Here is a 17,544-nt window from a genome sequence, read left to right as displayed (position 1 = left end):
GTAGATAACAGGTAGATAATAGCAGTTCTTCCTTAAAGCTGTGCATGACTAGTCATAAGTTAGGGAAACAGAGCGACATTTTCTCCATTCTCTGTCAACTTTTTATGATTAAAAAGTTGCAAGCACATAGCTAGTGGAGTATGTGAATTTCCCCTTGGGATTAACAAAGTATCTATCTATCTATCTAGTTAATTTCAAAACACAATAGCAGGCTGGTGATGAATGACAACTTAACAGTTTCACAAGAACACAACATGCAGCTCATATTTGCTTTATTGAAAATTTACTACCATTCCCATATCTTTGGACATACTTTGTGACAGATAGAGGCTTTGTCCACCTCTTGAACCCTCAGGTACCACTCTGAACACGAGGTAAAAGTACAACAAAATTTTATTTTGTTGTCACGTGCACAAAGCACTCTCCACACCACACTCATATAAATCAATAAACTCTACAATAACCAATACAATCCTCCACTTCCAGACACTTCGCCACCCTACCTCCCAGCTCAGCTCAGTGTTCTGGGCTTCCCACAATCCTTTTATAGCCCCTGACCCAGAAGTGGTTCCTGGCCAAACCCACAAGTCCGTTTTCCTTCCGGGTCAGGGCAAATAGTCCTCTTCTTCACCCCGGGAGCACGTCGCTTCCTCCAGTCACGTGACTGTGACGCACTCCCGGGTTATAGGGCACACAAGAGCCCACTAGCCCCCCTACAGCGACTCCCGGTGGTCCCCAAGGTATCCAGCAGGGCTGTGTATAGAAACTACAAAGTCCATGAGGCCCTGCTGGAACTCGGGGCACCATCATGCTGTCCGGAGGGCTCCTCCTAGCGGCCTGGGGGTGGCGACCGGAGTCCATAGCCTGTCGTCCATCACAACTTCTTTTAACTGCCTAATAATTCTGTGGTACACTTCTTGACTAACAGATGTCACCTCTAACTATGCTGTTACCATATAGATTTGAGTGTATGCCAAAACACAGGCCAAAGAGTAGCAATCTTTTTGAGAAAAGAAAAAAAAAAGTCTAAATCATCTTATATTTATAAGCACACACATACATACCATATACTGTATATACACTACAACCTCAGGATACCTGTATTCTCAAGGTTCCAAGCCTAAATAAAACTAGTGTGGGATGTCAAGTCTAGCTACAGGGCCTCAAGGCTGTGAAATGATCTGCCTGCTTTGTAACTAGAGACACCTTAGTCTCAATATTTAAACTTAGGCCAAAGATCCATCATCTTAGACAAGCATACTCAGATTAGTCATTCATAATGAAACTCTGTTAGTAATTTACACAAAAAATAAAAAGGAAACAATCATTATGAACTGTTACTGAATCTCCTCTAATCTGTTGCTCTGTTTTGAGTTTTCCTGGTCTTATTTCATTATTAATGCTTGTACTGTGACACACTTTTTTATGTTGCAATTCAATGTCTGTAATGTTATCCTAAAGATGCACTCATAGTGGTAAAATTGTTCTCATCAAGGGATTATCACTGCTAGTCCGATTTTATTCAATGTTAAATCAGGAAACATCAATTCAATGTAAGAAATGAGGAGGGAAGTAAGAGGCAATTCAGGAAGGAAACTGCTGATCAGAAATAGTAAAATTGCAATTTCTGTAAGCACAATGAGATTTAGGACACAGGTAACAGAACAGTAAACAACATGCATGGACTTTAACTTTAGCAGAAGTATGCACCTGCCTATCTCCTCTCTGAACATTTCTGATTTATCACATCAGAAGGATTCACACTTCTTTTACTCTGTTTTGTAGTTCACCAATTCTACATTATACATACCATTAACACATCTGCATTTGTGCCACATTGAGTTCATTACAAAATGCTACAATAGCTGATTAGGTTATAAGTTGAGGTGAAGAACTGATTCTAAACAGAGTGATAATTCCTAACAGATAAGAAGGGAAAGCAAATAAATTGGTAAATGTCCAGACAGGAGAGACTGATATCTTGGTAAATCCTGAGCCCTAAAACCAGAATAATTTGTAAATGGTGACTTTACTGCTTTTGGACAGCAATATTATTTTACCCACTCTGCCAGATTTGTCACTACTCGTTTAGTGTTACATCAAGGCAGTATCTTGGGTAACCTGGAGCATGATAATTGGACGAGTCCTATTACATCACTATGAAGGCATCAATATCATAAAAGGTATGGGCACTAAAACAGTCTTAGAAAGTATGTACCTCCTTTCTCAATGCTCATTGGTCAATGATACAGCTTCTTTTTATTTATGTTTTTTTCCTTACACCATGCAGGCATTCTTCTAACAACTGTACTGGGAATAAGATTTTTAAAAAGCATCCCACCAATAAGAAATTCTTGGTATGTTCTTATTTCAAATGTGAATCGAATGTGTAAACTAACAATCTGCTGAATTACCCCCCCCCCCCCCAAAAACACAACACATATACTTGTATGGGAGGGGATTACTAAGATACAATACAGGAAAACATCCTTCCACGCATTTTCTAATGCACTTATCCAGTTTGTGGGCATCAGGATTAATTTTAAATGTTCACTCACAGGGTTATTTGTTTTGTAAACAATATCAAGACTGTTTCCCTTGTTAACCCAGACTTATCTGAACTGGTTGTTACATTTTACAGTATAAAGGAATACCTTTTGTAAGTTACATATTTTTTTTAGAGATTTTATTTTTTTATATGGCTTGGATGAAAAAAGCTACAACATTTTACAAAAGAAAAAAATTTTTCAAGTATCCTCTGAGAGGTTTCCAGAAAGGCCTTCACCTTAATGACCAAGACTGATAACACATACTGTACATATTCCCTTATTAGGCACATGTCAGCATGGGCCCATTAACATGCTGTTTTCTCAACAGACTATTATAACTACATACAGTATATTATAATCGTAATGATACTAAACAAAACATGTTAAAAATGCTTCGGTTTATGCTAATTCACCATTAAGAAACAGGTAAAACATTGTTTGTTGCATCTTGGATAATGCAGGAATACACTTTGGTTTTGAGTGTGGGAAAGTTACTATATAAATAAAATGTATTATTATTAATCAAAACAATTGAACAAAGCATCTACAAGAATACATGTCAATACTGCAACTCCTAGATTAACTTCGGGAGACATTTGATTATTGTGAATCATCAAACAATAATCAAAAGTGGAATTACTTTTTTTAAAAACAAAATAAACATACCTTCCATCAGGAGAGATGTTAATTCCATTTGCACCCCCAAAGTCTGATGCAGCATTTATCACTTCTCCTGGACTGTAGTAGATAATTTTACACCATGCCAAACCAAAAATTTTTTCAAAAATACGTAAAATTGAATCTGTAAAGTAGTGATCACTAGAAGCATAGAAAGTCTCTGGTCCAATTGCTACTATATCATTCACACTGCAATCAAATGAACAAAATGGAAAATTTAGAATTAGATATTGCAAGATAGGAAAAATGTATACATTCATCAGTAAAGCACAAACTGACAAAACAACTACCAAACACTTTACATTAAATATAGAAAAAAAAGTATCGTTTTAAAGTTGCCACATTAAAGACTGGGGGATATGTATTTTCATTCTTTTAATTTCATAACAATTTAATGAAAGAGAATACAAATACAGAGCTGCAGTAAGCAGTGCTGCATAAAAGGAAACTGCAAATTTAGAATTCTGGAGCTAGCAGCATCTCCAGTGGACCTTCAGAATTTTCTCCTGATGCAACTATTTTTAACTGAAATTTTGTTAATGTATTTGCAAATACAATAGTAAAAATAATGCAACAGCTGGAAAGTGCTTACTTTAGGAAAAAATAGTCGAATGCCTTTGGAAAGAACAAAGGCAATTCTCTACTGCTTGCTTTATTACTGTTAAAGGAAAGAAACAACAACAAAAAAAACAAAAAAAAAAATCCACACTTTGTTCCAATGTGAGCACGGGACTCATAAATAATATTGCCTTCAAATATTCAAAATTATTGGAGGTGGTGTCAGGTTATGTGAAAAGATTGAGTCTCATCCCAAAAGATGCCCAGGACCATGGACAATTCAGGGAAAAAGGGGGGTTTACACTGGCTAATCAGAGGAAATTCGTATGCTCCGTGTATATCGAGCAGTCATTCAGCAATGTTTTACATATCACATTTTCTTATGGTTGCTCACCATATATTAGTAATTTACCTCATCTCCTCCACAAAATATTTTACTGTACAGTAGGTTTTGAATGTACAGTACTATACAAAACTATTCAAAATATTGGCTTTTCTAGAATAATTAAAAATGTCTTCACAATTACAAAGATGTTAATGTTGTCAATTTACAAGAAAATGTACTAAATTGTTCTTCTGTACAATTTTTGTAATATAAGCTTGAGCAAAAGAATATAGTATAAAAGCACAAACTTCTATAAACACTAATTTGTAACTTTCACAGACTTTAATCTCAATCTTGAATTTACCAGGTCAGCACTCTACATTTATTACTCAAACTATGTTTTAGTAATATCTCCCAATTTGGAATAAAGCTACTTTGAATTTAATCATTAATCATGTCCACTGTTCCTCTTTGTTTTATAAGTATGTTATGCAAATAATATTAGGACTCTGCACTAATGTGATTTTTCAAAAGTAGCATTGCTTTCATGTAAAGATAATCTGTTTCATTTAGAATTAGCTCAAAAATTGTTGGGTTCATTCTCATTTATTTTACTAATTAACAAGTACTGTATACTATATATTCACATATGAATAATAAAAAAAATGTTTTGAGAATTATGTAAACCATCTGAATGACATTAAAACAAAATTGACTGTCCTTTTTTAACTAATATGAGGGTTGTACTAGAAGTAATGAACAAACTTGCATTACTACATAATGCCTGACAATTAAATATTGTAATTAGTAGCTTCAACTACAGTTTTTTTTCCAAACTGAATAAAAATGATGGTCCATCTTAGACCTAGTTTAGTAGTTCATAGGACAAAATGCCTTACAAGGACAAGTGCATACATGAGTTGGAAAGTTAAATATGATGCGGTTTTTGTATATATTGTATATATATACACACACACATATATATACACACACACATATATATATATATATATATATATATATATATATATATATATATATATATATATATACACACACACACACACACACACACACACACTAACATACACACATTATATATGACAAGAACATACTTAAGCAGCAATTCATGCTTTATAGTTTTCAGGTGAATTAGAGTGTTGTCCTCTTCAAGGAATTTGAATAGTTCAATCTGACTTGTAAATTGAGGGTGAAGATGATTGACAACAAACACGTACACAGTGTCATCTGAAAATTAAAAAATAAACAGCATAAGGGAAAACAAGCAACTGGAAAGTAGTACTCAGAATGTCTAGTGTAATGGATAACTCAGTATTTCAAAATAGTACCTTTATTCAAATTTAGAATTGAATGTTAATCAAATGCAAATTTAGTAACATGAATTCATACGAAGTCATTATTTGACAAAAAAAAAAAAATAATGTTCACAATGCACTATATGCTTTTTCTCTTTAAAATAAGTAATACTAAATACTTTTGCTATGATTATAATGTTTTTAAATACAGAAGAAAATCTGTTAAATTGAAAGCAACTGATAAAACAACAGAGTTTAGGGAACAGTAGGCTTGCCTCTGTCCAGTATTAAATCTTTCCAGCAGAATTTGGTCCTAATGAGATCACTTAAATTCATGTGATTCAGGGTAAAGTAATTAGACTAATCCAGACATGTAGAATCATTAACTCATCTCAGACATTTGAAGGTAAGCAGAAAAAAAGGAAGATCTCCAAATGCATTTCGTAACTTGCTGCAGCATAAAGAGAGTTCATTCACATGCATGACAGATGCAATTTATTTTATAACTGATTAAAGCAATGTGAATTAATAGTTTACTTGTTGATGTATATTATGTCTAGCATACATGGACTTTTTTTTTTTTGTTAGTTCCAGTTTCCTCTGACTATCACAACTTACTCCACAAAAACTGGATAAGAACTCTGCTCTTTACAGACAGGATTAGTGTTCCAGAGAGTGATTTTGCATTACAGCTTTATGTTGGAGTAAAGGCTACACATCATGTACTACTTTACATAATATGCACATGATCTTACAGGAAACCAGAACCTTAAAAAAAAAAAAAAGATGCACTACCACAGGCTTTAACAAATTACAAAGAATCTGGTATAATTTAAGGATAATACCAAAACCTAGAAGCAAACCACTCACTGCTATTTTCTTCCTAAATGTCTGTTCAACAAAAACATTAAAGGGAAAATAAGAAATAGGGCATTTGTTGTATTATAAAGCTAAGACAAAAAACAATGGTTAAAACAAAATATAGTATTGTAAACAACAGAGCAGCAAAATCACTCTCAAAGCAAATTACATAGATGGGCATGTTGAGGAGATGTTGAGTTTCATTTGACTAAGATGTAGCATGGCTGACTCATTTGTACCTCATTCATTGTAATGAACAAGTTTTGGGTATGATGTTAAACTGCATCTGGCCCTGCAAACGGTTCTCCGACTTGCAGGGAAATCTTGGGGGTTGGTGGCAGGATTAGTACTCCAGCCATTGTAAAAACTTCACACAACTCCAAAAATTCAGACAGGACTTCTTTCTGCTCTCCGCATAAGTAGCTCTGCTGCAGCCACCCTTAGGAAGGCTACTCACATTATGAAGGGGATTGGGAAAAGCCCTCTGGAGCCTCATCCCAGAGGAGTCAAAATTGTCAGTCAATGGGGTCAGGCACCTCTTGGGTATCAGAACTGGTGTGGTGCTGAGGCATTGCCCGCTGCACAGTAGCATTCGGGTTCCAATTTGAGGCAGCTCACACAGGTAAGAAAGTGGAACGTCTTTTCTCTCTGGCATGATGATCATCTTCCTCTGCTGTTGGAGGAGCTTTGTAAACTTTGCATTTCACTGGCGGTACTCTCTGAGGTGCACAGACCTGGGACTGGCCAGAACTCAAGTTAAGGCATTCTCTTGGTGTCTTGTCTGTTGTCTCAGTGTATGCTCCTTCCGTGGCGAGTGATGTCTCGGTGGAGAGACATTTTATTCACAACTTCGCTTGGTGGTTCATAAGTGCCCACGAGGTGACTCTCCTCTGATCATGGGTGACTTCAATGCGACCACTGGCACTGACAGGGCTGGCTACGACGATTGTGTCGGTCCCAACAGGTCCAATGGTGAAAGTGGTGCCATGTTCCTTGACTTTGCAAAAGGTCAGGGGCTACAGATCACCGGATCCATGTTCCAGTGCCCTCAGCTGCATCATTGAACTTGATATTCATATATTGGTGGTGCAGTGAAGGTGATCGATCACATCCTCGTGGTCAGATGCTACAGGCTCCTACAAAGTTTCAGGGACTACAGAAGTGCCCAGTTTGTGAATGCTGACCACAGACTTGTTCCTGCTCTGAAGATCCAGCTTAGGTCCAGTAGGCTACCACCTACTATGAGAATAAAGCTACACTCCAACATCAGGCTGAGTTTGTACGGAGTCAGTCTGAGGAACTTGCAGACAGGTGCAACTGCTGATCCTAATGTGATGTGGGAGACCTTCCGTGACAAGTCCCTGAAGGTTTCGGAGGGTTGTATTGGTGTTGCTGCTGCTGGTGGTCCCTGAAGGAGTGTTTCATCTTACAGAGCACCCTGGATATCCTTGGGCCTCATGTATAAACAGTGCATACGCACAGAAATGTTGCGTACGAACGTTTCCACGCTCAAATCGCGATGTATAAAACCTAAACTTGGCGTAAAGCCACGCACATTTCCACGGTACCTCATACCTTGGCGTACGCGATTTCTCCGCTCGGTTTTGCAGACTGGCCGCACCCAGCGTCAAAGCAGTGCTACTGTTCCTGTGTGATCATGCTTTCTTTCTTAGATCCACATTCCTGATGCGGCTTTATAAATACACTGAAACTAACTGCATATTGTTTATTAGTGTAATGCATCTGATTGTAATTAACCTGCAGCAATATAATGGTCCAGGGAATAGCCATAGTATTCCAAATACCATAACTGCTTTAGCGTTGTAACTGTCACTGCATCATCTTCTTCTTTCAGCTGCTACCGTTAAGGGTTGCCACAGCAGATCATCTTTTTCCATATTACTCTCACTGCACCACTCGGAGTATTTATATCACTGTATCTGAGTAGGGAATCACAGCAGCAGCTGATCGGAAAGAGAATTATCGGTACACAGCATGAAGCACACGCTGCCTCAGCCACGGCAAAACGCTTTAGAGACTTCCCAGTACGGACTTCGCGGTTTAGAAAAAGTTACATCCCAAGAACTCTGAACGCACTCAATCAGTCCATCAAGTGCACCTTGTAGAACTGTTTACTTATAAGTACAATTGCCCCACTGTAAACTTGCACTACAGTTATAATATTGCACAACCTGCACCACTTTATAAAGCGCGTATTTACATATGATGACGGTATTCATTTTTAAGATGAAATGCAGCAAAATATGTTGATTATATTATACAGATAAAACTTTAACTTCATTTAAATAATCTGTATTGTTAATAATTAAACATGTGAGGACACGGTGCCGCAGCACTAGCTAGTTCAGGGATTGTTCCTGCATTGCGTTGTATTCTTGCGCTGACGCGACACTGGAAAGATAGACGGATAGAATAATTAAACATGTACTACGAAGATATTTCAATGTTCCTTAAAAGTTTTGAAGAATCGGCGTTCTAAGCTTACAAATGGCCTTCACGTCTGTTACAGAGCTGATTGTGTGGCGATTGGGTATTTGGAGAAAGAAAAGTAAGGACAGGAATTGGAGGTTAGTACGTTTGAAAGAGACAGTACTGCTGTGATAAATTATTTCATTGAAGGTCGTGTGTGGCACAGCAAGCCTCTTGCGTGAGATATGAACAAGCACTGCGCCACCGTATTCCCATGTTTAATAACATGCTTTCATTCCTATCATCATGAAAAAGATATCACGTATACATCTCAGTATTTTAATTATTCAGAGAGCTGTAATATCACAAATGTAATGGACTATGTGTCCTGTCAGAGAAAAAGAAAGCCCGCTTAAGAAGCAGGTAGTGATTCACACACAGAGCACAAAGAAGATCAAATACAGAACAAAGCATTTAACGTCCTACTTTAGTTACAATGGGGTTTGAGAAACTAGTAAATTAAATGATTTTAAGATGAAGTTTATGATATTCTACTTTAATGGCAAAATAAACTACGTGATTAAAGTGGAAATTTCGAGATTAAAGTTGACATTTCGTGCTTTTTTTCCCCACTGTGTGCTTTCATAGGACACTCAGACGGTGGGCTACGACTTGCCTTTTCACGGCGACTTTGATACGTGATTTCTTTTTTATTTCGGGCACTGTGCGACTTTGTGAACTTGAGCTTTCAAGTTTCTCCGACACACTGTCACTCGATCAACTTCCTTTTGTTGATTATACCACTGTTTAAACTAACAAATAGTATTTGACTCAGTTGATCAATCTTCCCTGTGGAACATACTGAGACTTCATGAGATCCTCCCAAAGTTGCTGGATGTCATGGCAGACATGTACACTGGTACTGTGAGAGCTGTGCAGAGTGGAGGCAGAAATCCTGTGTTTTTTCCCCATTTGATTCTGGGGTTCGTCATGGGTTTGTTCTTGCCCTTACTCTGTTCAGTACTTACAGGGTCATGTGGTCCGGCAGCTGTGGGGCATCTGTTGGTGAAGAAAGATTCACTGATCTTGACTGTGCCGACAATGCTGTGATCTTCGCCGAGTCAATAGAGGCTCTGATCAGGGCTATCGAGAGACTAAGTGAGGAGTCAGGGTGTCTGGGCATACAAGTGGCCTGGATAAAAACCAAGACCAAGGCCTTTAATGATCTCTTGGAAACAGCCATCAGTAGTACTGTCTGTGGAGAGAATGTTGACCTCGTCAAGAGGTTTACCTACCTCGGCAGAGAATTTCATGTCTTTTGTGACTCTTCCTATAAAGTCAGTTGACGGACTGAGAGAGCATGGGGGGGAGGGGGGAGTCAAGATCGCTGGAAAGGAGTGTGTGGCACTCCCGATCTCTTTGAAAAAGGAAGAAGGTCCAAGTCTTTAGAGTTCTGGTACTTCCTGTCTTGCTGGTTGTGAGACATGGATGCTATCCAGTGACCTAAGATGAAGACTGTACTCCTTTGGTACTGTGTCTCTTTGGAGAATCCTTGGGTACTGTTGGTTTGACTTTGTGTCAAACGAGCAGTTGCTCACAGAATCCCAAATGAGGCACACTACCTGCATTGTGAGGGAGTGTCCATTACAGCACTATAGCTATATGGCACAATTCCACAGGGTGATCCGGCTCACAGGATCCTCATTGTGGAGGACCTGAGCGGGAGGACCAGGCCAGGGGGACGCCAACTTAACACCTGGCTGCAGCAGATAGATGGTCATTTCCAGGGGGTGGGACTGGACCACACAATTGTCTGGAGGGTTGCCAACCAGAATCCCAAGCTGTTTCATCATGTGGTGAGTGCGGCAACGCGCTGTACCAGTGCATGCTTCCTGATCTGACCTAACATTGTAATCTATAAAACCAAAACAATGAGTTTCAAATAAATTTCTGCCACTACTTGGTCATACTGCTTATGGGAGTTGTACTTTAATAATTTGGAATGTATCATATTTAATGTTTGAGACTATCTTGGTAAAGTATAGCACTGCAATAAATGTGCAATATAGCACATCAAGATTGCTCAGGAGAAGGTTGATACCTTGCAACTCAGATTAACTCTTTTAGGGCGGATGTCGACTTTTGTCGACAGGAGGGGTTGAGGGCGCATGTCGACAAAAGTCGACATCCAGGGATAGAGGGCGACAATCAGCTGTTAATGGCGACAAAACACACTGTCGCGTCACAGGCATTCCCTCTGTGCTTGGAGGAATGCTAGACTTGTTGACTCAGCAAATGATCCTTAAGTGTGCGTGAGTTGCGAAATGTAAACAAACACTAACAAAGACAAGATGGCATCAACATCTCACGAGGGAGCGAAGCGAGTCGAGAAAAGAAAATACTCGGCAGAAGACATTTTGCGCATAATCGCGGAGCCCGACTCTGATTTCTCAGAGTCGGATTTCATAGACAGCGATGAAGAGATTGAGGAGCCGGCATCAGCCGATCGGAGACCAGCCGATGCCGCCCCAGCTGCTCAGCTGGCAGCCGAGTGCATTCGCGCTGCCAGTACACCTACAGCAAGGTTCGCATGGGAGGAATACCCAGAAATTGATCCATGGGAGCCGATTTGGCTAACTGACTTTACAAGAAGGCACAGCTTGCTGCTGGACACAACGGATTACAAGCCGCTGGACTATTTCAAACTGTTTTTTCCTGAGGCAGTTTTTCAGCTGATATCTGACGAGACAAACAGGTATGCTGAACAATTTTTTGAATCGCGGGATGCGCTCGCTCCGCGGTCTCGTTTTTCAAAGTGGAAACCCACAACAAAAGACGAGGTGAAGGGCTTTGTGGCATTGCAGATTGAGATGGGACTGGACTGGCGATATAATTTCAGGGAGCATTGGTCCAAACGTGCTTTGTCACCGGGTGGCTTTGGACAGGTTATGCCGCGTGATTGGTACGTGCTGCTGCAAAGCTTCATTCACTTTTGTGATAACAAGGAGCAAATTCCAAGGGGTGAGCCAGGCTATAATCCGATGTACAAAGTTCAGCCCCTGCTTGACATTGTGGAGCCTACATATAAACAATTTTATCAGCCTGGCCGTGATTTGTCTGTGGATGAATCCATGGTAAAATATAAGGGACGGCTTTTTTTCAGACAATATGCGCCAGACAAGCCCACCAAGTATGGCATAAAGGACTTTGTACTGGCAGAAGCAAACACTGGCTTCTGCCTGAAAGTAATTACTTACACAGGAAAACATTCTTTTCAGAGAGAGAACTGTCCTTTGACAACTCAGGTTGTGCTGGAGCTGCTTCAGGGGTATGAACATTTGGGACATGTTGTGTACATGGACAATTTCTATACATCTCCACAGAGTTGTTCATGGAGCTACAGAGCAGGGGAATTGGAGCTTGTGGCACAGTCAGGGTGAATAGGAGACACATGCCTTTACAGCTGAAGCCAGACAGGCTGAAGTTGAAAAGAGGGGACAATCCTGTTTTCATGCGGGCGGATAACTTGGTGGCATTGGCATGGCATGATGTCAAACGGGTCACTTGCCTTAGTACAGTTCACACTAACAATTTATGTGAAAAAACAATTCGTTCAAAGGGAAACCCAGCAGGTAGGAAGCTGGACAAGCCTGTTGCGCTTGAAGAGTATAATTGTAAAATGGCTGGAGTAGATCGACTGGATCAGATGCTGGGGACATATGCTTACGGCCATAAGTCCACCAAGTGGTACCACACTGTGTACCATCGCCTGCGTGAGATTGCACTCACAAACGGATTTCTATTATTCAAGCAAGCAAACAGTGACAGCACTATGACTGCGGCAGATTTCCGCAAGAAGGTGGTTGACAGCTTGCTGGAAGAATATGTCGGGAGTGCCTTTTGCAAAGCGAGGAAGGCCAGCACAAAGAGCAGTGCCAGACAGGCTGACTGAGCGCCACTTTCCTGCCACATATGAGGATAAAAAGTATAAGCCTGACTGTGTTGTGTGCAGCAATAGACTACTCAAAAAGAGGCACCAGTGCAACACGTATTGTAAGCAGTGCAACGTGGCAATGCATGCAATTGGCTGCTTTGAGCGATATCATACTTTGCAGGACTTTGCCTTGTAGCATGTACAGTATGTGCAATGATAATATGTTAAATTATATAGTATGCAGGCTCATACAGATTGCAAAACAGTTATATTTGTCAAAAATAAATATTTTTTGTTGATTTGATTTGTTAAACAATTGTTTTGTGTTCTTTTTTTAAAAAAGTTATTTTCTGGAAAAATATTCAGCCCTGGGAGAAAAGAAAAAAAAAATTAGCCCTAAAAGAGTTAAATTTAAACCTCGCATGAGTACAAAATGTGGCTGGCCAGGACAGGATGCACTCAAAAGCATGACATGTTTAATTAAATTAAAGTTACAACCTAAAGGGCAAATATAATCACTGCAGCTCTGGTGTAAGTACTAAACACGAAAATGTAATGCATGGTAATATTTTTATAAATTGCCTTTGATAAAGGCAATTTCTAAATAATCATGAATTGCATACTGACAATTATATTATTATATTATTCCGTTCATAAAATATATAAAAGGTAATTCTCCAGTTTATATGGATGAGTGCTTATCAGTGGTGTTAACTGTTTTTACCTCTGGCAGCACAAAGTATTAGTGTACCCTAACAAAAAACCAACACTAACTTTTTGTGTTTGACCTTTTAAACACCATACGGTCTGTCTTTTTTTTCTGCCTACACCACTGCACTACTACTGTCTTCATAAGTCTGATATTTTGTCTAACCGTATTCAAAATAATCTCTGTGTTATGCTAGCAGTTTACCACCTAAATTAAAAGAATTCCATTTTTGCCTACTTTACTATTACAAATGTGAACTGCTTGACATCAGAACAGATTTCCCCTCTGAACGTTTTCTTTGAGGGTATTAAAGTATTACTTTGAAATTTTTGGTTCTGCAAAATATTACAATTTATTCCTTTTTTGACAGCTTAAAGTTTCAGTTATTTCCCTATGAGTAAAAATGTACAATGTGTCATGTGAAGACTGATCTATTCTTATGCACAACATGCTGCTGTAACTGTGGACACAGTCAGTTGCAGGATACAGTTTATGCAATCGCCCTTTGTGGCAGCAGCTACTCTGGCTCCCGCTAGCAATATGCATTTTTCGTTAAATGTAATGTCTTCTCCGTTCTGTTCTTTCATGAAAATTACCAACAATCGATCCACTTTACTCAAACTTCATGCATCTGATCAATCCAGTACATTATTGAGCGATTTGCTGGCTTTAGATCTCCAAACTCTACTCAGACTGGGAATACTATGGCAGCAAGACTCAGAGGCTTGCACAGCAGAGGAACCACCTACCATCACAGGCCACCCGGGGAAGCGACGCAAGCGGTGTGGAAGACCACACAAGCAAGGCACTCGGGCAGGTATCGTTGCTAGACTAAAGGCTAATCCACACAGACCAGTGCTTCCATCTATTCTGCTGTCAAATGTCCGCTCGCTAGAGAACAAAATGGACTACCTAAGACTGGATTTAACCACAAAATGCAAGGTAAGAGACTGTTGTGCACTCATTTTTACAGAGACATGGCTGAACTCCGCTGTTTCCGATAGCGTGATTAGTCTGGACGGGCTAACAAACTTTTGAGCAGATAGGATTCATGCTCTCAGTGGAAAATCTCAGGGAGGTGCTGTACACAAACAACAACTGGTGCACAAACGTTGAACTTGTCTCGAGCCACTGCTCTGAGGATATAGAGTTTTGAACACTTAAATGCCGACCATTCTACCTGCCGAGGGAATTTACATGTTGACTTTTGCAACCCAGGGAGTAAACATGTTGGATCGGGTTTACACAAACATCAAACAAGCATTCAAGGCAACTCCCCACCCCCACCTTGGAAACTCGACTGGCCAGAGGGAGCACTTTCAGCACTGCAGGATTGTTTTGAATCCACAGACTGGAATGTGTTTAGAGAGGCTACCATGATTAACCAGCACATCAACCTGGAGGAGTATGCAGGGTCTGTGACAGGATTTATATCCAAGTGTGTGGAGGATGTGGCAGTGATCAGGAGCATCACCACACGTGCCAACCAGAAACCGCGGTTTACCAGGGAGGTGCATGCCCTTCTGAGAGCACGTAATACGGCCTTCAAATCCGGAGACAGAGATGCTCTCAGATCCACTAGAGCTAACTTGAACCGAGGCGTGACAGCAGCAAAACGTGCTTAAGGGCATAAAATCCAGAGTCACTTCACTGACTCAAAAGATCCCAAGCACCTGTGGCAAGGCATCCAGACTATTACGGACTATAAACCCTCCCCGCCACCCTGTGATGATAACACAGACTTCCTCAACACACTTAACATATATTTTAGCCGGTTTCAGGAAAATAACACAACAGCGATAAATGCCCCTCTCACTATGGATGATGAAATACTCTGTCTCGACCACAGTGATGTTCAGAGAGCCCTGCGCAGAGTCAACCCACGGAAAGCTGCAGGTCCCGACAACATACCAGGGTGTGTACTCAGAGACTGTGCTGACCAACTTACAGTTGTTCTCACAGACATCTACATCTCCCTAAGACAAGCCATTGTTCCTCAGTGCTTCAAAGCCACTACCATTATTCCACTGCCAAAGAAATCACCAACATCATCACTGAATGACTATCGCCCTATAGCACTCACACCAATCATGATGAAGTGCTTCGAAGGGCTGATCAAAAATCACATCGCATCCAGACTGCCTGCTACATTTGATCAACTTCAATTTGCATACCGCCCAAATCTCTTCACTGATGATGCCATAGCAACTGCACTCCATCTGACACTGGCTCATCTGGAAAATAAGAACAGTCATGTGAGGATGCTTTCTTATTGACTTCAGCTCAGCTTTCAATACTGTCATCCCACAACACCTGGTAAAGAAACTGGAGCCACTAGGCATCAGCACCCCCCTGTGTAACTGGTTATTAGACTTCCTCACAGACAGATCCCAGACAGTACGTCTTGGAAAAAACACCTCTGAGACTACCATCATGAACACTAGGGTTCCCCAGGGCTGTGTTCTAAGCCCCCTACTGTTCACCTTGTTGACTCACGACTGCTGTGCCAATTACAACTCGAATCACATCATAAAATTCGCAGACGACACAACAGTAGTGGGCCTCATCAGTAATGACAATGACTCCGCATACAGTGAGGAAGTCAATCAACTCATTGCCTGGTGTGGAAAAAACAACCTGGGACTGAATGTCAACAAAACAAAAGAGATCATCGTTGACTTCAGGAGAAAGCACATGCCACACTGGCCACTTACAATCCATGGAAACAGTGTGGAGTCGGTAAGAAGCACCAAGTTTCTGGGAGTGCACATTGCAGATGACCTGACATGGACCACAAATACCACTTCTCTTGTCAAGAGGGCACAACAGTGACTTCATTTTCTCCGAAGGCTGAAAAGAACAAACCTTCCCTCTCCTGTCCTCACAACTTTCTACAGAGGCACTATAGAAAGTATATTGACCAGCACCATCTCAGTTTGGTATGGTAGTTGCACTATCACTGAACAGAAAATACTTCGAAGAGTGGTGAGGAGCTGAGAAAATCATCGGGTCCTCACTCCCATCTGTTCAAGAAGTACACTACTCACGTTGCCAGAGCAGATCCATTAAGATCATAAAAGATCCCACACACCCGGCACAATGGCTGTTTGAACTTCTGCTCTCTGGAAAACGTTACCGCAGTACGCACTGCAGAACGACCAGATTTAACAGGAGCTTCTTCCCTCAGGCCATCAGAATACCAAATTCTGTTAAATAACCTTTGTCCTTTTGCTCTCTTACTTACTGTGCACTTTATTACCACAAATAGGTCTTAAGTTTACATTATATTGTACTGTAATATCATACAATATTACATTGTCTATATTGTATATATTATGTATAAATATTGTATCTATATAGTGCAATATCACAATCACTGTGAAACGATGTGCAATATTTTCTTTCATATTATATTTCACCCACTGACTGGCTTACATTTATATGTATCTTTTGTTTTTATTGTTTGTACTGTGCTGCCTTGTGCTGTATTACGCTGTCTTACCTACTTTCTGTGTAAGAAGTGAAATGTTTGTAATGTCTGTATGTTGTCTTGCATGCACTTGTCTTTTATGTCTCCACATTGAGCCTGGAGAAACGCAATTTTGTTCAGCTATGCATCCATTGTTGTACTGTTGTATGGTATGAATGACAATAAAGTTCACTTACTTACTTACTTACAATGAATCACACTGACACTTGATTGTATGTGCATGATTAAATGTTTCTTGTGTAGCAATAGCATGTCATCTCCTGCACTTATAAGAACAATAATAACTATGCCCATCTTTTATTGTAAAATGTGGACCTCCCCATATAATAGGAGTTGAAGGTCACATGAAAGAATGAAGTTTTCAGATATCACAATAAACTATTACTATTGTTGGGAAATTGTTAACATGAATTGAACGAAACACCTCTACTGAGAAGTCATGTGAAAAGATACTGCAGCAAGCAGAGTAAACACCAATTGTCAGATTATGGAGAGTTGGGAAACTGCATATACTGTTTATCATTCTAGGGTATAATACAGAAGTTATGATAAGTAGAAGGGACTATCATTTGCCTGATTGCAAAAATGCTACAAGAACACAGGTGGAAACTTAAGGGTAGATATTGTAGAAACATTACATTTCTTTTTCTTCATGCATAGAACCATTGATACAGAATAAATTACTAGGCCATGT

General features: G+C 39.9%; 2 protein-coding genes across 2 annotated transcripts in view; one reads left to right on the top strand and one right to left on the bottom strand.

Annotated features, from left to right (window-relative positions):
- Window positions 1-17,544, top strand: part of asb4 (ankyrin repeat and SOCS box containing 4) — a 191,631-nt gene that overhangs the window by 32,886 nt on the left and 141,201 nt on the right. The gene's annotated exons all lie outside the window — the stretch shown is intronic.
- LOC114663374 (serum paraoxonase/arylesterase 2-like) overlaps window positions 1-17,544 on the bottom strand; it is a 107,364-nt gene that overhangs the window by 12,175 nt on the left and 77,645 nt on the right. The window contains exons 5-6 of the mRNA XM_028817065.2: window positions 5,226-5,358; window positions 3,216-3,416 (exon numbers count right to left, since the gene is read on the bottom strand). Of these exons, the coding sequence (XP_028672898.1) occupies window positions 3,216-3,416; window positions 5,226-5,358 (334 nt within the window). The remainder of the gene's footprint in view (window positions 1-3,215; window positions 3,417-5,225; window positions 5,359-17,544) is intronic.

This window comes from Erpetoichthys calabaricus, chromosome 13 (assembly GCF_900747795.2).
Source record: "Erpetoichthys calabaricus chromosome 13, fErpCal1.3, whole genome shotgun sequence".
Lineage (NCBI taxonomy): Eukaryota > Metazoa > Chordata > Cladistia > Polypteriformes > Polypteridae > Erpetoichthys > Erpetoichthys calabaricus.
Note: the sequence above shows the minus strand (reverse complement) of the source record. Positions and strands in the feature narration are given on the sequence as shown.